The sequence below is a fragment of the Pseudophryne corroboree genome, chromosome 6 (genome assembly GCF_028390025.1).
Source record: "Pseudophryne corroboree isolate aPseCor3 chromosome 6, aPseCor3.hap2, whole genome shotgun sequence".
NCBI classification, from domain to species: Eukaryota; Metazoa; Chordata; class Amphibia; order Anura; family Myobatrachidae; genus Pseudophryne; species Pseudophryne corroboree.
This window is the reverse complement of record NC_086449.1, coordinates 581364684-581388232: the sequence shown is the minus strand read 5'-3', so window position 1 is coordinate 581388232 and position 23549 is coordinate 581364684. Positions and strand designations below refer to the sequence as shown.

General features: G+C 48.2%; 1 protein-coding gene across 1 annotated transcript in view; it reads right to left on the bottom strand.

Annotated features, from left to right (window-relative positions):
• The window catches only part of TSPAN17 (tetraspanin 17), a 177594-nt gene that overhangs the window by 5575 nt on the left and 148470 nt on the right, over positions 1–23549 (bottom strand). The window contains exon 7 of the mRNA XM_063927916.1: positions 2511–2627. Within this exon, the coding sequence (XP_063783986.1) occupies positions 2511–2627 (117 nt within the window). The remainder of the gene's footprint in view (positions 1–2510; positions 2628–23549) is intronic.

Sequence of the window (23549 nt, the reverse complement as noted above, 5' to 3'; positions counted from 1 at the left end):
AAATAAAAAAACGGACACCCGACCACGAACTGAAAGGGGACCCATGTTTTCACATGGGACCCCTTTCCCCGTATGCCAGAAACCCACTCTGACTGATGTCTAAGTGGGTTTCTTCAGCCAATCAGGGAGCGCCACGTTGTGGCACCCTCCTGATCGGCTGTGTGCTCCTGTACTGTATGACAGGCGGCACACGGCAGTGTTACAATGTAGCGCCTATGCGCTCCATTGTAACCAATGGTGGGAACTTTCAGGTCAGCGGTGAGGTCACTTTCGGTCAACCACGGACCTGAAAGTTCCCACCATTGGTTACAATGGAGCGCATAGGCGCTACATTGTAACACTGCCGTGTGCCGCCTGTCATACAGTACAGGAGCACACAGCCGATCAGGAGGGTGCCACAACGTGGCGCTCCCTGATTGGCTGAAGAAACCCACTTAGACATCAGTCAGAGTGGGTTTCTGGCATTCGGGGAAAGGGGTCCCATGTGAAAACATGGGTCCCCTTTCAGTTCGTGGTCGGGTGTCCGTTTTTTTATTTTTTCAAGTACGTGGATTACAAAAGGATTACAAGCAGAGGAGCCTTCAACCATGGATTATGTGAGTATAATTTTTTCTACAGGTACACCATGGATTCTACTGGAGAAGAGGACCTACCTGCGTGGGAACATAAGGTAAGTATGTGTATATGGAGGTGTGGATGGATGTATTAAAGTTATACTTTCAAGGTGTGTGTGTGTGTTGTCTTTATTGGGGTATTTTTTTTGTAGTAGTACTACAGGTACCAGCGGGCCCATTTTTCCGCCGCATGCTGGTACTTGTGGTTCTCCAAGTATCAGCTTGCGGGGGAGGCTTGCTGGGCCTTGTAGTACTGCTACTAAAAACAATATCAATCACTTTGAACAAAGGCTATCAGCCCCCCATCCGCAGCCCATTGGATGGGGGGGACAGCCTCGGGCTTCACCCCTGGCCCTTGGGTGGCTGGGGGGACGGGACCCCTTGATTGAAGGGGTCCCCTCTCCCCCAGGGTACCCCGGCCAGGGGTGACTAGTTGGATATTTGATGCCACGGCCGCAAGGCACTGTATAAAAGTGACCCCCGGCTGTGGCATTATCTGCCCAGCTAGTGGAGCCCGGTGCTGGTTTCAAAAATACGGGGGGACCCCTACGCTTTTTGTCCCCCGTATTTTTGGAACCAGGACCAGGCGCAGAGCCTGATGCTGGTTGCTTAAATATGGGGGAACCCCTGTCCATTTTTTCCCCATATTTCTGCAACCAGGATCGGCTCAAAGAGCCCGAGGCTGGTTTGCCTTAGGAGGGGGGACCCCACGCAATTTTTTTTTTTACATTTAAACATTTTTTTTTTTTTTTACAAGGTGCACAATGAAGCCCAGCACGGATCTCTCGGATCCGGCCGAGATTCATTGTATTAAAGTCGGCAGTGTTTTACAAGTCACTCACGTAAAACACTGCCAAAAAAAACGAATGACGTCGACATCGGAAAACCCGAAAATGCAGAATACGGCAGCTTAGTAAATTAGTCGTAATCAATTCAAAAAGTTGCATATTTACACTTTCGATGTCATTCGTGATTGAACTTTGACCTCAAACGGGAAAATACGAATCTTAGTAAATTTACCCCATGGAGTCTACCAAAAACTGGAGTCTACCAAAAATAATGATCCAGAGCCATATCTAACTCATAGCACAGTAAGTCCAGAAGAGGGCAGCAAAACTCTACACAACTGCTGCTCCAATGTTCCTATTGTAAATCCTTCATGAAATAACCCACCACCTTCTATAGAATTAATTAAAAACACCAAAAAGATCAACATTTAGGATATCATGCTAGGTTATGCAGCGTCTCATGCCAAGTTGGGCATATTTCCATTTGCCTATCATAAAATATGCAAAATGTGAACAGTTAAAAAAAAAAAACAAAAAAAAAAACCCACTTTAAAATGTCCATACTCAAATATGCGGAGATGGAAGGAAGATAAAAAGAAGGGAATGCAAATGGACAGTACAGTCTGGTCTGACTAGCGTTTGCCTCATTGTAAGCAGACAAGCACAGAGTTGCAGATACGCCTGACAGCAGCAGTATTAATTGCAGGTGCTTGAGTGTTGATGTATATTGATGAGTGTTGACAGCTCCAGGTAACTGCTTCTGATTGGCTGATTGGAGACTGACCTCTGAAGCTTTCCTCATTACTAATACTCATGCCTGTATTATATGATTTTGTGGGAGTATCTATTTTATTCATGTTTTACCACTTTAATTTGTATATTTTAAATGGAAGCAAACCTGTGTGCTTTTCTTGTACTAATGACCTATTTGTGAGTGGGTATAAGTAGGTCTCTGCATATGTGCACAGGTGCGGAAACTCAGCCTCTTCAGTTTTATTTAGTGCCGGATGTACTTGGTTGTGTTCTGTAGAACATATACATTTAGCGTATATAACACAAGTGTGTTTAAAAGGCACAAGAACAGTAGAGATGACAAAGAAAAACCTACCTGTAATAATGCAACTGCAACGAAGACTCCAGCCACTACTATTAAATTGTCTTGTAGCCACTTCTCAAACTGGCCCACACACCCCTTGGTGTAAATATAACTTTGTTGCTCTAGCTCCTGTCGGAAGAGTTACAGACAAAAAGTACATTCATTTAAACCAGGTCTAAAATGTAAAAGTACCAAATCTTGCAAAAATTTGTTAACAATTAGGATACAAAATTACAATCAGCACGATATATAGAACTCATAGAATGAAACTATACAGATCTCATAGAATGAAACTCTGAAGCAACATTTCTTTCTTATGGGAAAATGTAAGAACAGTTGCTATGGGGGGAAGCGGCATCAGTGCATGTTATGTGCACTATAGCACTCCCCACCCCCCATGTGTGACAGCCGCTGTGAGTGCCCAGTGCATTAACGGCGCTATCTTAAAGATAGCACGCAGATAAGTGAGGGCAATGTAAGGTTGCGATACCTGCAGGTGGCGATGCCCTATCTCCACAGCAGTGACAGAGCTGTCCCTGGCTGTGGTGGGTGCCGGCTCCGGACTGCGCAGGGGATCTCGCGTGAGCAGCGAGATCCGGCGCATATGCAGTGCAGCCAGCCGTGGTAGACACAGCGCATCAGCACTAAGCTGATGTGCGCTCAGGGGGACAACTCTGTCACTCCCCCGATTCGGCAGACAAGATGTTTATACATCTTGTCAATGTCCCTTCCTGCTTCACCTCCTTACAGGAAGTGTTATAGCATCATGATCCGTGCCGCTATAATACATTTATCCCTTACAAACACAAATTCTTCTCAAGACTTATCATTTTATTAATCATTTATGGTATTAAAACCTATATCAGCATGCATGCAGATAAGTCAGGTTGTATGAAGGTATGGAAAGGTTTCAGTTTTTGTGCATGTTTACCCTCCCTATATGCAGCCGTTAATGTGTGCATGATCAGTTTCTTTCCAACCTCAGAAAATATACGTTATGGTAAGAACTTACCGTTGATAATGGTATTTCTCCTAAGTCCACAGGTTCCACAGGATAACAATGGGATATGATGGAGCGACAGCGGATTGGCACCAAGCGATCACAAGCTTTCAGTCCTCCCAGGATGCAACGGGCCCGTCCACTGGCTCAGGCAAATCAGTTGTATTCCAAAGCATTTAGGCAGGAGCATCATGTAGAGCCCTAATCAGGCGAGAAGAACACACATGTACACCCTTCCGTACAAGAAGGAAGAGGTTTAGCGAGTAAAAAGATGCTCAAATCAGGTGCGTCAGGGTGGGATCCCTGTGGAACCTGAGGACTTAGGAGAAATACCTTTATCAATGGTAAGTTTTTACCATAACGTATATTTCTCCGGCAGGGTCCACAGGTTATCCACAGGATAACAATGGGATTTCCCAAATCAATTTAGTGGTGGGGACGCTAGAACCTTTCGCCCGAATTCAGCGTCATGAGAAGCAAAAGTATCCAAGGAATAATAAGAATTTACTCACCGGTAATTCTATTTCTCGTAGTCCGTAGTGGATGCTGGGAACTCCGTAAGGACCATGGGGAATAGCGGCTCCGCAGGAGTCTGGGCACAACTAAAAGAAAGCTTTTGGACTACCTGGTGTGCACTGGCTCCTCCCACTATGACCCTCCTCCAAGCCTCAGTTAGGATACTGTGCCCGGAAGAGCTGACACAATAAGGAAGGATTTTGAATCCCGGGTAAGACTCATACCAGCCACACCAATCACACCGTATAACTCGTGATACCATATCCAGTTAACAGTATGAAATTTAACGGAGCCTCTCAACAGATGGCTCATAACAATAACCCTTTTGTGAACAACAACTATGTACAAGTATTGCAGACAATCCGCACTTGGGACGGGCGCCCAGCATCCACTACGGACTACGAGAAATAGAATTACCGGTGAGTAAATTCTTATTTTCTCTGACGTCCTAGTGGATGCTGGGAACTCCGTAAGGACCATGGGGATTATACCAAAGCTCCCAAACGGGCGGGAGAGTGCGGATGACTCTGCAGCACCGAATGAGAGAACTCAAGGTCCTCCTCAGCCAGGGTATCAAATTTGTAGAATTTTGCAAACGTGTTTGCCCCTGACCAAGTAGCAGCTCGGCAAAGTTGTAAAGCCGAGACCCCTCGGGCAGCCGCTCAAGATGAGCCCACCTTCCTTGTAGAATGGGCTTTTACTGATTTAGGATGCGGCAGTCCAGCCGCAGAATGCGCCAGCTGAATTGTGCTACAAATCCAGCGAGCAATAGTCTGCTTAGAAGCAGGAGCACCCAGTTTGTTGGGTGCATACAGGATAAATAGCGAATCAGTTTTCCTGACTCCAACCGTCCTGGAAACATAAATTTTCAAGGCCCTGACTACGTCCAGTAACTTGGAATCCTCCAAGGCGCTAGTAGCCGCAGGCACTACAATAGGTTGGTTCAAGTGAAAAGCAGATACCACCTTAGGGAGAAACTGGGGACGAGTCCTCAATTCTGCCCTATCCATATGGAAAATCAGATAAGGACTTTTAAATGACAGAGCCGCCAATTCTGATACACGCCTGGCCGAAGCCAAGGCCAATAACATGACCACTTTCCACGTGAGATATTTTAGATCCACGGTCTTTAGTGGCTCAAACCAATGTGATTTTAGGAAATTCAACACCACGTTGAGATCCCAGGGTGCCACTGGAGGCACAAAGGGGGGCTGAATATGCAGCACTCCTTTTACAAATGTCTGAACTTCAGGTAGTGAAGCTAGTTCTTTTTGGGAAAAAATCGACAGAGCCGATATCTGTACCTTAATGGAGCCTAATTTTAGGCCCATAGTCACTCCTGCCTGTAGGAAGTGCAGAAATCGACCCAGCTGAAATTCCTCTGTTGGGGCTCTATTGGCCTCACACCAAGCAACATATTTCCGCCATATGCGGTGATAATGTTTTACCGTTACATCTTTCCTGGCTTTAATCAGCGTAGGAATGACATCCTCCGGAATGCCCTTTTCCTTTAGGATCCGGCGTTCAACCGCCATGCCGTCAAACGCAGCCGCGGTAAGTCTTGGAACAGACAGGGCCCCTGCTGCAACAGGTCCTGTCTGAGCGGCAGAGGCCATGGGTCCTCTGAGATCATCTCTTGAAGTTCCGGGTACCAAGCTCTTCTTGGCCAATCCGGAACCACGAGTATTGTCCTTACTCCTCGTTTTCTTATTTCGGTATGAGAGGCAGAGGAGGGAACACATAAACTGACTGGTACACCCACGGTGTCACTAGAGCGTCCACCGCTATCGCCTGAGGGTCCCTTGACCTGGCGCAATATCTCTCCAGTTTTTTGTTTAGGCGGGACGCCATCATGTCCACCTGTGGCCGTTCCCAACGATTTACAATCAGTGTGAAGACTTCTGGATGAAGTCCCCACTCTCCCGGGTGGAGGTCGTGCCTGCTGAGGAAGTCTGCTTCCCAGTTGTCCACTCCCGGAATGAACACTGCTGACAGTGCTAGCACATGATTTTCCACCCATCGGAGAATCCTTGTGGCTTCTGCCATTGCCGTCCTGCTTCTTGTGCCGCCCTGTCGGTTTACATGGGCGACCGCCGTGATGTTGTCTGACTGGATCAGTACCGGCTGGTGTAGAAGCAGGGGTTTTGCCTGACTTAGGGCATTGTAAATGGCCCTTAGTTCTAGAATATTTATGTGCAAGGAAGTCTCCTGACTCGACCATAGTCCTTGGAAGTTTCTTCCCTGTGTGACTGCCCCCCAGCCTCGAAGGCTGGCATCCGTGGTCACCAGGACCCAGTCCTGTATGCCGAATCTGCGGCCCTCTAGGAGATGAGCACTCTGCAGCCACCACAGCAGAGGCACCCTGGTTCTTGGAGACAGGGTTATTAGCCGATGCATCTGAAGATGCGATCCGGACCATTGGTCCAACAGGTCCCACTGAAAGATTCTGGCATGGAACCTGCCGAAAGGAATTGCTTCGTAAGAAGCCACCATCTTTCCCAGGACTCGCGTGCAGTGATGCACCGACACCTGTTTTGGTTTCAGGAGGTCTCTGACTAGAGATGACAGCTCCTTGGCTTTCTCCTCCGGGAGAAACACTTTTTTCTGGACTGTGTCCAAAATCATTCCCAGGAACAGTAGACGTGTCGTCGGAACCAGCTGTGACTTTGGAATATTCAGAATCCAACCGTGCTGGTGTAGCACCTCCTGAGATAGTGCTACTCCTACCAACAGCTGCTCCCTGGATCTCGCCTTTATTAGGAGATCGTCCAAGTACGGGATAATTAAAACTCCCTTTTTTCGAAGGAGTATCATCATTTCCGCCATTACCTTGGTAAACACCCTCGGTGCCGTGGACAGTCCAAACGGCAGCGTCTGGAATTGGTGATGGCAATTTTGTACCGCAAATCTGAGGTACTCCTGGTGAGGATGATAAATGGGGACATGCAGGTAAGCATCCTTGATGTCCAGGGATACCATGTAATCCCCCTCGTCCAGGCTTGCAATAACCGCCCTGAGCGATTCCATCTTGAACTTGAACTTTTTTATGTATGTGTTCAAGGATTTCAAATTTAAAATGGGTCTCACCGAACCGTCCGGTTTCGGTACCACAAACAGTGTGGAATATTAACCCCGTCCTTGTTGAAGTAGGGGCACCTTGACTATCACCTGCTGGGAATACAGCTTGTGAATTGCCTCCAGCACAGCCTCCCTGCCCGAGGGAGTCGTTGGCAAGGCAGATTTGAGGAAACGGCGGGGACGGGGGGGGGGGGGGGGGGGGGGACGCCTCAAATTCCAGTTTGTACCCCTGAGATATTACTTGCAAGATCCAGGGGTCCACCTGTGAGCGAGCCCACTGATCGCTGAAATTTTTGAGGCGGCCCCCCACCGTACCTGGCTCCGCCTGTGGAGCCCCACCGTCATGCGGCGGACTTGGAAGAAGCGGGGGAGGACTTTTGCTCCTGGGAACCTGCTGTTTGTTGCAGCCTTTTTCCCCTACCTCTGCCTCTGGACAGAAAGGACCCGCCTTTTCCTCGCCTGTTTCTCTGGGTCCGAAAGGACTGTACTTGATAAAACGGCGCTTTTTTAGGCTGTGAGAGAACCTGGGGTAAAAATGCTGATTTCCCAGCTGTCGCTGTGGAAACTAGGTCTGAGAGACCATCCCCGAATAACTCCTCACCCTTATAAGGCAAAACTTCCATGTGCCTTTTGGAATCTGCATCCCCTGTCCACTGCCGAGTCCATAAGCCTCTCCTAGCAGAAATGGACAATGCACTTATTTTAGATGCCAGCCGGCAGATCTCCCTCTGTGCATCTCTCATGTATAAGACTGAGTCTTTTATATGCTCTATGGTTAGGAGAATAGTGTCCCTGTCTAGGGTGTCAATATTTTCTGACAGGGAATCTGACCATGCAGCGGCAGCACTGCACATCCATGCTGACGCAATAGCTGGTCTAAGTATAATGTCTGAGTATGTATATACAGACTTCAGGATCGCCTCCTGCTTTCTATCCGCAGGCTCCTTTAGGGCGGCCGTATCCGGAGACGGAAGTGCCACCTTTTTAGACAAACGTGTGAGCGCTTTATCCACCCTAGGAGGTGTTTCCCAACGTGCCCTATCCTCTGGCGGGAAAGGGAACCCCATTAGTAATTTTTTAGGGATTACCAATCTTTTATCGGGGAAAGCCCACGCTTCTTCACACACTTCATTTAATTCTTCAGATGGGGGAAAAACTACGGGTAGTTTTTTCTCCCCAAACATAATACCCTTTTTAGTGGTACCTGGGTTTATATCCGAAATGTGTAATACCTCCTTCATTGCCTCAATCATGCAACGAATGGCCCTAGTGGACATTAGATTTGACTCATCGTCGTCGACACTGGTATCAGTATCCGTGTCGACATCTGCGTCTGCCATCTGAGGTAGCGGGCGTTTTAGAGCCCCTGATGGCCTTTGAGACACCTGGGCAGGCACGAGCTGAGAAGCCGGCTGTCCCGCATTTGGCATGTCGTCAAATTTTTGGTGTAAGGAGTCGACACTTGCACGTAATTCCTTCCATAAAACCATCCACTCAGGTGTCTGCCCCGCAGGGGGTGACATCACTTCTATGGGCATCTGCTCCGCCTCCACATAATTTTCTTCATCGAACATGTCGACACAGCCGTACCGACACACCGCACACACACCGGGAATGCTCTAATAGAGGACAGGACCCCACAGAAGCCCTTTGGGGAGACAGAGAGAGAGTATGCCAGCACACACCAGAGCGCTATATAATGCAGGGACTAACTGAATTATGTCCCCTATAGCTGCTATAATATTTACTGCGCCTAAATTTAGTGCCCCCCCTCTCTTTTTTACCCTTTTCTGTAGTGTAGACTGCAGGGGAGAGCCAGGGAGCTTCCTTCCAGCGGAACTGTGAGGGAGAAATGGCGCCAGTGTGCTGAGAGATAGCTCCGCCCCTTTTTCGCGGACTTTTCTCCCGCTTTTTTAAGGATTCTGGCAGGGGTAATTATCACATATATAGCCTCTGGAGCTATATATTGTGATTGTTTTGCCAGCCAAGGTGTTTTTATTGCTGCTCAGGGCGCCCCCCCCAGCGCCCTGCACCCTCAGTGACCGGAGTGTGAAGTGTGTATGAGGAGCAATGGCGCACAGCTGCAGTGCTGTGCGCTACCTTGGTGAAGACAGAAGTCTTCATGCCGCCGATTTTCCGGACTTCTTCTTGCTTCTGGCTCTGTAAGGGGGACGGCGGCGCGGCTCCGGGACCGAACACCAAGGCCAGTTCCATGCGGTCGATCCCTCTGGAGCTAATGGTGTCCAGTAGCCTAAGAAGCCCAAGCTAGCTGCAAGCAGGTAGGTTCGCTTCTTCTCCCCTTAGTCCCTCGTTGCAGTGAGCCTGTTGCCAGCAGGTCTCACTGTAAAATAAAAAACCTAAATTATACTTTCTTTCTAAGAGCTCAGGAGAGCCCCTAGTGTGCATCCAGCTCGGCCGGGCACAAAAATCTAACTGAGGCTTGGAGGAGGGTCATAGTGGGAGGAGCCAGTGCACACCAGGTAGTCTAAAAGCTTTCTTTTAGTTGTGCCCAGACTCCTGCGGAGCCGCTATTCCCCATGGTCCTTACGGAGTTCCCAGCATCCACTAGGACGTCAGAGAAAATGTCTAATGAATGTGTTAATGGAAGACCATGTGGCTGCCTTACATATCTATTCTGCTGAAGCACCATTTTGTGCTGCCCATGAAGGACCTACCTTACGAGTAGAGTGAGAAGACATTATCCGGAACAGGGAGATCAGCTCGAGAATATGCTTCTGAAATAGTCATTCGAAGCCATCTTGCCAGCGTCTGTTTAGTAGCAGGCCATCATCTCTTGTGAAATCCGTAGAGAATGAAGAGAGAATCTGTTTTTCTGATGGCACTGGTACAATCCATGTAGATCCTTAATGCCCGGACTACGTCCAGCGACGCATCTCCCGCAGAAAGTCCCGATACCTGAAAAGCCGGGACTACAATTTCTTCATTAAGGTGGAATTTAGACACCACCTTTAGAAGATACCCAGATCTAGTTCTTAGAACTGCTTTGTCTGGATAAAAAGTCAGAAAAGGAGAACGACAAGACAGCGCTCCTAAATCTGATACTCTTCTAGCTGATGCCATAGTCAGTAGAAAGAGAACTTTAGCCGTCTACCATTTAAGATCCACTTTATTAAGTGGTTCAGATGGAGCAACTTGAAGGGCATTCAGGACTAAATTTAAGTCCCAAGGCACTGTAGGAGGAACAAAGGGAAGTTGAATGCGCAGCATTCCCTGGAAGAAAGTACGCACATTCTGTAAATTGACAATTTTCTTTTGGAACCATACAGTCAATGCTGATACTTGTACTCTCAAAGAAGCCACCTTCAAACCTTTATCCATTCCCGCCTGAAGGAAATCTAAGACCCTAGAAATTTGGAAAGATTTCGGGTCCATATTTCTTTCACTGCACCAATGAATATAGGTCTGCCATATTCGGTGATAAATGCGAGCTGAGGAGGGTTTCCTTGCTCTGAGCATTGTTTGAACTACCTGTTGTGAGAATCCTCGACTTCAGGATAGGTTTCAAGTGCCACGCCGTCAACGATAGTCGATCCAGATGCCTGTGGTAACAAGGACCCTGCATTAGTAGATCTGGACGTTGAGGGAGCAGAAGTGGAGCATCCATCGACATTCTCTGCAGATCTGTGTACCAATGCGTTCTGGGCCAAGCCGGAGCTATTAGAATCACGGCACCCTTTGCTTCTTTTATCTTCCTCAACACCCTGGGTAGCAGGATGATCGGAGGAAACAGAAACGCCAGCTGAAAATCCCATTTCACTGACAGGACGTCCACAAAGATCGCTCCGGGATCCTTTGTTCTTGACCCGTACATGGGTACTTTGTTGTTCAGACGGGATGCCATGAGATCTATCTCTGGCAAACCCCACTTGTCTACTAGAGTCTGAAAGACTTCCGGATGTAGAGCCCATTCGCTTGCTTGATTTGCATGTTGACTGAGAAAGTCCGCTTCCCAGTTTAGGACTCCCGGAACTAATACTGCGGACAATGCTGGAAGATGGAGTTCTGCCCATTTTAGTATGTGACTTATCTCCTTCATTGCTGTTTGACTGCACGTTCCTCCCTGATGGTTGAGGTACGCTACCGCCGTTACATTGTCCAAGAGGATCTAGACTGGTCTTCCTTGAAAAGTGTCCTTTGCCTGAATCATATAATCCCCTGGTTCCATGCCAAAACTATGGAGCGTAACATCTCCATGTGAAACAGAGGTACCCAAATGTATTTGTTCAGCATTTTGAGATTGAGAATTGGCCGGAATGACCCATTTGGCTTCTGAACCAAAAACAGATTGGAGTAAAACCCCTGTCCCCGTTGTGCAGGGGGTACTGGAATGACTACTCCTGACTGAAGCAATTTCTGAACTGCTTCTTTGAAACCCCTGTCCTTCGCCTCTACCCGAGACGGACTGGAACAGAAGAACCTTTGAGGAGGATGCTTCTTGAAGGGAAAAACATAACCCAGAGATACCACTTCTTGCACCCAGGCATCTGTTGTAGACTGCTGTCATATCTGTGCAAACTGAAGAAGTCGGCCCCATACCATGGGGTCCCCCAGGAAGAGGCCCGCACCATCAAACTGATGGCTTATTCTCTGGTTTTGAGGGTGGCGTTCTGGTAGCCCATTGCTTTTTCGCCTTACCAAATTTATTATATTGGGGCTGCTTACGATCACTTTTTCCTTTTGCTTTTTCTTGTGACCCAAAGTTTGGGGTTATATGTGGAAGGACATTTTACCTTTTTGGAGTCTGCTTCTGACTCCAGAATATCTGTCAATTCTTTACCAAACAGAATGCTTCCAGTAAAAGGCAAAGATTCCAGAACCTTCATAGATTCTGAATCAGCTTTCCATGTACGTAACCAAAGTGCTCTGCGAGCATCTATTGTTGAAGCCGATGCCCTGGAGGCGATAGTGCCCATATCTAATGCTGCTTCTTCTAAGAATATTGCAGCCTGTTTTATGTGAGCTATATAGGATTCTTGCTCCCTTTAAGGTGCTGGAAGACCGTCTTCCAGTATGTCTATCCAGGCAGCAACTGCTTTTGCCATCCAAGCTGAAGCCATGGCTGGCCTTATGACTGCCCCCGACAGAGAAAAATAAGATTTTAAACTTACCAGTAAATCTTTTTCTCCTAGTCCGTAGAGGATGCTGGGGACTCCGTAAGGACCATGGGGTATAGACGGGCTCTGCAGGAGACATGGGCACTATAAAGAACTTTAGAATGGGTGTGCACTGGCTCTTCCCTCTTTGCCCCTCCTCCAGACCTCAGTTAGAGAAACGGTGCCCAGAGGAGATGGACAATACGAGGAAAGGATTTTGTTAATCTAAGGGCAAGATTCATACCAGCCCGCACCATCCACACCGTATAACCTGGAACATACGCAACCAGTTTACAGTATGAACAAAAAACAGTATCAGCTAAAGACTGATCTCAACTGTAACATAACCCTTATGGAAGCAACAACTATATACAAGCCTTGCAAATTTTGTCCGCACTGGGACGGGCGCCCAGAATCCTCTACGGACTAGGAGAAAAAGATTTACCGGTAGGTTTAAAATCTTATTTTCTCTTACATCCTAGAGGATGCTGGGGACTCCGTAAGGACCATGGGGTTTATACTAAAGCTCCAGACCGGGCGGGAGAATGCGGACGACTCTGCAGCACCGACTGAGCAAACGCAAGGTCCTCCTCAGCCAGGGTATCAAACTTATAGAACTTTGCAAAAGTGTTTGAACCTGACCAGGTAGCTGCTTGGCAAAGCTGTAAAGCCGAGACGCCTCGGGCAGCCGCCCAAGAAGAGGCCACCTTCCTAGTGGAATGGGCCTTTACTGAATTTGTTAACGGCAAACCCACCGTAGAATGGGCCTGCTGAATCGTGTTACAGATCCAGCGAGCAATAGTCTGCTTCGAAGCAGGAGCGCCAACTTTGTTGGCTCCATACAGGACAAACAGTGCTTCTGTTTTCCTAACCCGAGACATCCTGGCTACATAGATTTTTAAGGCCCTGACTACATCCAGGGACTTGGAATCCTCCAAGTCACCCGTAGCCACAGGCACCACAATAGGTTGGTTCATATGAAATTAAGAAACCACATTAAGCAAAAATTGAGGACGAGTCCTCAACTCTGCTTTATCCACATGGAAGGTCAAATAGGGGCTCTTGGGAGACAAGGCCGCCAATTCCGACACCCGCCTTGCAGATGCCAAGGCCAACAACATGACCACCTTCCAAGTGAGAAATTTCAATTCAACCATTTGAAGATGTTCAAACCAGTGAGACTTCAGGAACTACAACACCACGTTAAGGTCCCAAGGTGCAACTGGGGGCACAAAAGGAGGCTGGATGTGCAGCACTCCCGTTACAAAAGTCTGGACTTCTAAGAGAGAAGCCAATTCCTTCTGAAAGAAAATAGACAGGGCCGAAATCTGTACCTTAATGGAGCCTAATTTTAGGCCCATATCCACTCCTGTCTGTAGAAAGTGAAGAAAACGGCCCAGATGGAAATCTTCCATAGGAGCATTCTTGGCTTCACACCAAGAAACATATTTCCTCCAGATACGGTGATAATGTTTTGCAGTCACCTCCTTCCTAGCCTTTATCAGAGTAGGGATGACTTCCTCCGGAATACCTTTCCCAGCTAGGATTCGGTGTTCAACTGCCATGTCGTCAAACGTAACCGCGGTAAGTCTTGGAACACGCAGGGCCCCTGTTGTAACAGGTCCTCCCTGAGAGGAAGAGGCCATGGATCTTCTGTGAGCATCTCCTGAAGATCTGAATACCAGGCCCTTCGAGGTTAATCTGGAACAATGAGGATTGTTTTCACTTTTTTTTGTCTTATGAGTCTCAATATTTTGGAGATGAGAGGACGAGGGGGGAACACATAGACCGACTAAAACACCCAAGGTGTCACCAGGGCGTCTACCGCTACTGCCTGAGGGTCCCTTGACCTGGCACAATACCTCCGAAGCTTCTTGTTGAAGCGTGACGTCCTCATGTCTATGTGAGGAATTCCCCAAAGACTTGTTATCTCTGTAAAAACGTCTTGATGAAGTCCCCACTCTCCTGGATGGAGAGGAAGTCTGCTTCCCAGTTGTCCACTCCCGGAATGAAGACCGCTGACAGAGCGCTTACATGATTTTCCGCCCAGCGAAAAATCCTGGTGGCTTCCGCCATTGCCACTCTGCTCCTTGTCCCGCCTTGGCGGTTTACATGAGCCACGGCTGTGACGTTGTCTGATTGAATCAGAACCGGTAGGTCGCGAAGAAAATTTTCCGCTTGTCGTAGGCCGTTGTATATGGCCCTCAATTCGAGTACGTTGATGTGTAGACAAGCCTCCTGGCTTGACCATAGCCCCTGAAAATTTTTTCCTTGTGTGACTGCTTCCCATCCTCGGAGGCTCGCGTCTGTGGTCACCAGAACCCAGTCTTGAATGCCGAACCTGCGACCTTCTAGAAGGTGAGTACTTTGCAGCCACCACAGGAGAGACACCCTGGCCCGGGGGGACAGGCTTATCTTCTGATGTATTAGTAGATGGGACCCTGACCACTTGTCCAGGAGGTCCCCCTGAAACGTCCTTGCATGAAACCTGCCGAAGGGGATGGCCTCGTAGGCTGCCACCATTTTCCCCAAAACTCGAGTGCATTGATGAACAGACACTCTTTTTGGTTTTAGCAAGTCTCTGACCATGTTCTGGAGGTCCTGGGCTTTTTCCATTGGGAGAAAAACCCTCTTCTGTTCCGTGTCCAGAATCATGCCTAGGAATGATAGTCGAGTCGCTGGAATCAATTGTGACTTTGGCAGATTGAGAATCCAACCGTGTTGCTGTAGCACTCTCAGGGAGAGCGACACGCTCTTCTGCAATTGATCTCTCGATCTTGCTTTTATCAGGAGATCATCCAAGTATGAGATAATTGTGACTCCCTGCCTGCGCAGGAGCACCATCATCTCCGCCATCACCTTGGTGAAAATCCTCGGGGCAGTGGAAAGCCCAAACGGCAACGTCTGCAACTGGTAATGACAGTCCCGTACAGCGAATCTCAGGTACGCCTGATAAAGGGAGGATATATGGGGACATGAAAGTATGCATCCTTTATGTCGAGTGACACCATAAAATCCCCCCCTTCCAGACTGGAGATCACAGCCCGGAGCGATTCCATCTTGAATTTGAACTTTTTCAAGTACAGGTTTAGGGATTTTAGATTTAAAATGGGTCTGACCGAACCATCCGGCTTCGGGACCACGAACAGGGTCGAATAGTACCCTTTCCCCTGTTGGACTAGGGGAACCTTGACAATCACTTGCTGTTGACACAGCTTTTGAATTGCAGCTAACACTACTTCCCTCTCTGGGGAAGAAGCTGGCAAGGCCGACTTGAAAAATCGGCGAGGGGGCACCTCTTCGAATTCCAGTTTGTGGCCTTGGGATACAATATCCATCGCCCAAGAATCCACGTCTGACAGAACCCAGACCTGGCTAAAGAGTCGAAGACGTGTCTCCACCAGTGCGGACTCCCCCAGTGGAACCCCAGCGTCATGTGGTGGATTTAGTAGAAGCCGGGGGGGGGGGGGGGGGCTCTGCTCCTGGGAACTAGCTGGAGCAGGTGCTCTCCTTCCTGAGCCCCGACCTCTTCTGGACTTATGCGACCGAAAGGACTGCATCTGATATTGTGGAGTTTTCTTTTGCTGTGGGGGAACAAAGGCAAAAAGGTAGATTTACCCGCGGTAGCTGTGGCAACCAGGTGCGTGAGACCTCCCCCAAATAAAACTTCACCTTTGTATGGCAAAACCTCCATATGCTTCTTTGAGTCGGCATCACCCGTCCATTGGCGGGTCCACAGGGCTCGCCTAGCAGAAATCGCCATGGCGTTGGCTCTCGAACCCAGCAGCCCAACGTCTCTTTGAGCGTCCCTCATATATAAGACTGCGTCTTTAATGTGGCCTAAGGTCAATAAAATAGTATCCCTGTCTAGGGTATCCAGGTCAGCGGACAAGGTATCTGTCCAAGCTGCAACTGCACTACACACCCATGCTGATGCTATTGCCGGTCTAAGCAAAGCACCTGTATGCGCATAAATAGACTTTAAAGTAGTTTCCTGTCTGCGATCAGCAGGATCCTTGAGGGCTGCCGTGTCCGGAGACGGTAGCGCCACCTTCTTGGACAGGCGTGTTAAAGCCTTGTCCACCCTGGGTGAGGATTCCCAACGTACCCTGTCCTGTGCAGGGAAAGGATACGCCATAAGAATCCTTTTGGGAATCTGCAGTTTTTTATCAGGAGTTTCCCAAGCTTTTTCAAATAACTCGTTAAGCTCATGGGATGGGGGAAAGGTTACCTCAGGTTTCTTTTCCTTATACATGCGCACCCTCGTGTCAGGGACCGAGGGGTCATCTGTAATATGCAAAACATCTTTTACTGCAATAATCATATAATGAATACTTTTGGCCACCCTTGGGTGCAACCTCGCATCATCGTAGTCGATACTGGAGTCAGAATCCGTGTCGGTATCAGTGTCTGCTATTTGGGATAGGGGACGTTTTTGAGACCCAGAAGGGCCCGGTGACCCAGTCGAAGCGGTGGATTGACTCCCAGCTTTTTCTCTGGACTCTGCTTTGTCCAATCTCTTATGTAATAAGATCACATTTGCATTTAAAACATTCCACATGTCGATCCAATCATGAGTCGGCGTTGCCGACGGAGACACCACAATCATCTGCTCCACCTCCTCCTTAGCTAAGCCTTCCGCATCAGACATGCCGACACAATTGTACCGACACCCCCACACACACAGGGATACAGTTATAAGGAGACAGTTCCCCAATAAGGCCCTTTGGAGAGACAGAGAGAGAGTATGCCAGCACACACCCAGCGCCAACTGACGCTGGAAAATAATCTCCCAGATAATAGCGCTTTTATCTTAATCACTGTGTTAATACACTCACTGCGCCTTACAAGTGCCCCCCCCCCTCCTCTTTTCAGGCCTGTGTGTCACCGTGTTCAGCAGGGGAGAGACCGGGGAGCCAGCTTCTCTGCAGATCTCTGTGGAGAAAATGGCGCTGGTTAGTGCTGAGGGACCAAGCTCCGCCCCCTCCAGCGGCGGGCTTCGGTCCCGCTCAAAATATCATAAAACTGGCCGGGGATTTATAGAATTACTGCCTCCGCAGTGTCTAACCTTATAATGCCAGAATTAGAGGTTTTTATTGCTGCCCAGGGCGCCCCCCCTGTGCCCTGCACCCATCAGTGCCCGCTAGTGTGTGTAGTGTGTGGGAGCAATGGCACGCAGCGTTATCGCTGCGCGCTTACCTCAGTGAAGATCTGAAGTTTTCTGCTGCCTTGGAGTCTTCTTTTCTTCTTATACTCAGCCGGCTTCTATCTTCCGGCTCTGTGAGGAGGACGGCGGCGCGGCTCTGGGACGAACAGCGAGGGGAGACCTGCGTTCCGACTCCCTCTGGAGCTAATGGTGTCCAGTAGCTTAAGAACCAGAGCCTATCACTTAAGTAGGTCTGCTTCTCTCTCCTCAGTCCCACGATGCAGGGAGTCTGTTGCCAGCAGTGCTCCCTGAAAATAAAAAACCTAACAAAATTCTTTATCAGAGAAACTCAGGAGAGCTCCCTTGTAATGCACCCAATCTCCTCCGGGCACGGGATCTAACAGCATCCTCTAGGACGTAAGAGAAATTTGGTTTTCAGAAAACCATCCACTCTCCTATCAGTGACATCATCCAATGACGATGATGGCAAAGGCAATATAGATTTTCGCACTAATCGAATGACATGCGTATCTACTTTGGGAGCCATTTTCCATTTTAAACAGTCCCCAGCTGGAAAAGGATAGTTGGAATCCCATTTTTTGGGTATTCTATATTTTTTAGTGGTTTTATCCCAAGCCTCTTCCATGATTTCCTTAAGCTGCTCTGAGTCTGGAAACTCAGTCTTACCTGCTTTGGGCCGTTTAAATACAGGTGCCTTGGTTTTTAACACAGGCTCTGCTGAATCCTCTAAGGATAGAATGGCCTTTATTTCTCTAATTAGCTCAGCTATATCCACTGAGCTGAGACCTTCTACTTGTTCCTCCTATGCCGAAGTAGAGCATATAGAGCTTTCATCGTCCGATGTATTATCCTGTATAGCCTGTGAATGTGTTTATCAGCTTGTCTCTTTGGAGAAGCTGGTGAGGGAAAAGATATACCGTAAGTAGGGAGCTGCATGTATGGGTTATTAGTATACCCCATTCCTGGTAGTGAAGCTGTAGGAATTACCCGTTCAGCTATACTGGACAAGGTCTGTGCAAACATCGCCCAAGGTTGATCTATCTGTACCCGACAAAACAATTTGCACATAAACCCTCCTGTACTAGATCCTGAGAGGATAATACAGTTTTGCAAGACAAACATGATATGAGTGTTGGTGTTGCTGTGAGTGTACCCTCGTCACCTTTGCCGCTCTTCGACATGATAATCAGCACTTTCACAGTGTACTACACAAATTGTGACTGTAATCATTTTAACCTACTAAAGGGATATCAATCTGACCCTACCCATGTACCAGCATTGAGGACCAGAAGAAACAACTGACAAACATTAAAGTCAGCAATCACACTAGCAGTCACATGTTATATATTAGTCATATGAGCATATAATCAACTACAAACACATTTGAATGTATGTAGTTGTACATACAGAATTCTGTTTTATACAGATCTTAAAGTATTCAGACGCAATGCGAAGAAAACCACAGTAATGTACCCAGACATTACAATAGGCACTTAAACTTAACTATTCATACTGACAAAGTAGATAGAAATTTAATGCTGTATAACCCGTACTCAGTAGAGTGGAATACAGGGAGACTCCCCTCACTTCCAAGATCGATCAATACGTTAGCTACTAGTGTACACTGTCGCTCCGGGAACTCTAAGTGGACACAGACGCACTGTGCATACAGACAAACCGGTCATACAGACGCCTGTACTGCGACCGGGTCTCCTCACGGTAGCGTTCAGTGAACACAGACACAGCAGCCTATGCTGCGACTGAGACCCCTCGTGGTAGCATCTGAGGCGGAAGTGAGGCAACAGTTCATGGCGGGAGACTCACGGAAACTGATCATTAACTAGGGGGAGGGGCGACCAGGAGAGCATCTAACTCCCCACCGCTGACATCAAGCCTAAGGATTGCAGCCTCATACTAATCCTGGTGCCTTATGATCCCTAAGGCCTAGCGCTGGAGCACCCGTGGTGGCGGCGCGTCAGCTACCGTTTGGTAGTCTCCTCCCAATACAGTGCGGCTGTGTCCGTATTCCCCGACTACGTGGAACCGATGTCTTACCTTCTCCCCGTGCTCCGGCTACAGCCTGGAAACGTCTGCTGGACCTGCTAGTATATCCAACACAGACGCCCGTCGAGACAGCACTGTACACATGGGTAAGAATTGTTGCGACCCCGCGGAGAGTTGTTGGAGCGACTCTTTCCAATATGCGTATAAGACGCTGTTAAGAAAGATCGCTCAAAAACACATTTAGACTATAAAAATAAAAATAGGATTTTGGTACTTACCAGGTAAATCCTTTTCTTTGAATCCATAGGGGGCACTGGAGTACTCTTGGGGATATGGACGGCTTCCGCAGGAACAGGGCACTGAATATTCAAATTCAGTAACACTCTTCCCCTCCATACTCCCAGAGTACCTCAGTGTTTTTTACTGAGCCGAACAGGAGCGAAAGAGAGGTTGACAATGGAGAATTACCTATAACATCACGGACAACCATAAAGTTGACACATAACGTAACTGACAACGAAACAGTTGACACCATAACCGATAGAACTAGAAAATTTGAACCAGTCGGTGAAAATGTGTACCATAAGATCCCCTGAGCTTACCACAAACCAGGTAAAACTGCTCTGGGTGGGCGTCCAGTGCCCCCTATGGATTCAAAGAAAAGGATTTACCTGGTAAGTACCAAAAGCCTATTTTCTTTTTCATCCACTAGGGGTCACTGGAGTACTCTTGGAACGTACCAAAGCTTCCCCCGTGGGCGGGAGAGCTGTTTGACACCTGTAACACTAGGCGGCCAAAGCTAGATGCTGATGCCGCAAAACGTATCAAACTTGTAAAAGCGCACAAACGTGTGCACTGAAGACCATGTAGCCGCACGGCAAAGCTGCGTCATAGAAGCTCCACGACCAGCTGCCCATGAAGTTCCCACAGAACGTGTGGAATGAGCTGTTACTGATGTATGCGGCTGTAACCTAGCATTAAGGTAAGCCTGACGTATAGTCAGTTTTATCCATCTGGATAAGGTCTGCTTAGAAACTGGCCAACCCATCTTGGCAGCATCATAGAAAACAAACAACGTATCCGTCTTACGAACTGTAGACGTTCGGGATACATAAACGCGTAATGCGCGTACCATATCCAGAGTTCCAGAATGTGCTGTTAACACAGGAACTACTATTGGTTGATTGATGTGAAAAGATGACACTACCTTTGGTAAGAAAGCGGGATTCGTCCGAAGTTCCGCTCTGTCATCATGAAACACCAAATACGGTGGCTTGCATGACAAGGAACCCAAATCTGAAACATGCCTTGCCGAAGCTAAGGCTAGAAGAAAAAAATTTTCCAAGTGAGAAACTTAATATCCACTTGCTGTAAGGGTTCAAAATATGAAGACTGTAAGAAATCTAAAACCAGATTCAAGTCCCATGGCGCTGTAGGTGGAATGAATGGAGGCTGTACTCTGAGGACACCTTGTAGAAAAGTGTGTACCGACGGCAATAGAGCCAATCGTCTTTGAAAATAAATAAATTGACAACGCAGATACCTGCACCTTTAGTGTAGATAAACGCAGTCCTCCATCTAACCCTGTCTGTAGAAATAACAAAAGACGGGATAACTTGAAAGATGATGTCGGAAACTTCCGAGCTTCACCCCAACCTATATAGGCACGCCAAATTCTGTAATAATGAGCTGCCGTAACCGGCTTCCTAGCTCGTAACATGGTTGGTATAACCGATACTGTAATGCCCTCTCTTCTTAAGAGGGCGGTCTCAACAGCCACCCCGTCAAACGCAGCAGCGCTAAATCAGGGTAAAAGAACGGACCCTGTTGTAACAGGTCTGGACGTAGTAGGAGCGGCCAAGGATCGTCTGCGAGTAGTCCGCGGAGATCCGAGAACCAAGCTCTCCGAGACCAATGAGGCACCACTAGTATGACTGTGACGGACTCTCTTTTGATCCGTTTTAGCAACCGAGAGAGCAGCCGAAACGGTGGAAACAGATACACGAGGCTGTACGGCCACGCGATTGTGAGAGCATCCACCGCCACTGCCCTTGAATCTCTCGTTCTGGACACATACTGGGGCGTTTGGTAATTGTGGCGAGATGCCATCAGGTCCACCTGAGGGTAACCCCACCTGTGGACCAACATTTGAAACACCTCTGGATTTAATGCCCATTCTCCTGGATGAAAATCCCGACGGCTGAGATAATCCGCCTCCCAGTTGTCCACTCCCGGAATGAACCCTGCCGACAATATCACCTGGTGGTATTCTGGCCAATTGAGGATTCGAGCTACTTCCCGCATTGCCATGCGGCTTCTCGTTCCTCCTTGGTTGTTGATGTATGCGACTGCCGTCGCGTTGTCTGACTGCACTTGGACAGTCTGAGAGGGAAGCATGTGTACTGCTTGTCGTAGTGCATTGTAAATTGCTCTGAGTTCCAGGACATTTATAGACAGCAATCTGTCGTGATCCGCCCAGAGACCCTGTCGCTGACAATTTTGAACTACAGCTCCCCAACCTCTGAGACTCACGTTCGCCGTTAGAATTATTCAATTCCAGCCACCGCCTGCGGTTAAATTGTGTACCTTGAGCCCCAGAGTAGAGACACCCTCGCCGACAACCTCACCCTGTGGGGAATCTGCAGATGCGAGGCCGACCACTGTGCGAGCACATGCTGTTGAAATGGACGCGAGTGAAATCTTCCGAACTGAAGCGATTCGAAAGCCACCACCATTGTTCCTAATAGGCGAATACACAAATGTACCGAGAGTGTGCGTGGCTTGAGCACTAATTGTACCAGATGGCGAATAATCTGTACTTTCTGTTGTAGTAGGTAAATTCTTTGATTTACCGTATCGAGAATCATACCTAGGAATTGAAGTCGTTGAGACGGAATTAGATGCGATTTCTTGAAGTTGACACTCCAACCGTGGTGTACGTTAGCAGCGCAAGTTGGAGGAGCATCTGTTGAGATGGAGCTTTTATGAGCAGATCGTCTAAGTACGGAACGATTATCACTGCCAGGGATCTGAGATGAGCTATCATCACAGACATCACTTTGGTGAATACCCGAGGCGCTGACGAGAGGCCAAACGGTAGAGCCTGTTAATGGTTGTGGCGTATTGCAAAACGCAAGAACCTCTGATGAGGTGACCAAATCGGAATGTGTAAGTACGCATCCTTGAGATCAAGCGCAATCATGCAATCTTGTGGCTCCAAATCTGCAATTACTGACCGCAGAAATTCCATCTGCAATCTGTAGTAAGTGACTTACTGATTGAGACTGTGACGGAGCCCTCCGGCTTCGGTACCACAAACAGACGGGAATAATAACCCTGACCTTGTTGGTGTACCAGGGCTGGAATTAAAAACTGCTGAATCCAGCAGAGACTGAATGGCAATCTGCCAAAATGCCTTCTTGTCGTCCGACAGAGGCAGTCCTGTCTTGAAAAAGCGCAGTGGCGGGAGACAGCTTTCTTTTAACACTAAATAGCGGATACATCCATCAGTGGATGTCTGGAATCCTGGCAAATGTAACGTCTGAAGGCGCGCTCCCACAATTGGAAATCCGAGATGGCCTGGGAGCCCGTCAAGCCACTGGCTTGTTGGTGACTTTAGCGCCCTGGCGTTACAAGGCGTGGCTGTTTCTCTACCACAGCCTTGAAAGAACTGAAGCCTAAAGGCTTTGAACGCCGGACCAGAGTATTTCCGTCTTGGTACCGGTGGAGGCAATGGCAGGAAACTAGACTCCCCTCACCTCTCCCCCCCCCCCTCCCCTCCCCCCCCACCCTGCCTTGGCCTGAGAAATGCATTTGTCCAATTTAGGACCTAACAACTTCTGACCACCGTTCTTTTGACCTCTGACTCCGCTTGCCAAGAACGCAGCCAAAGTACTTGTCGTGCTGTAACTAGTGACGATGAAAAGCGAGAAGCGAGCTAACAGCCGGCAGCAGAAGCTGTACATAGATACTCAGCAGCTTCTCAGATTTGATTAACGATAAGTATAATGTGATCGTCATTGTTCCCATACAAAGAGCGCCTTAGTGACCCAAATCTATCTTACGTCTGAAGGGTCTTTATAAGGTTTGACACAGACGAATCCACCAATGGCGGATTCTCCAATGTAGATGTCACTGTGTGGAAACGGGTAAGTAGAAGGTATAGAACCGGT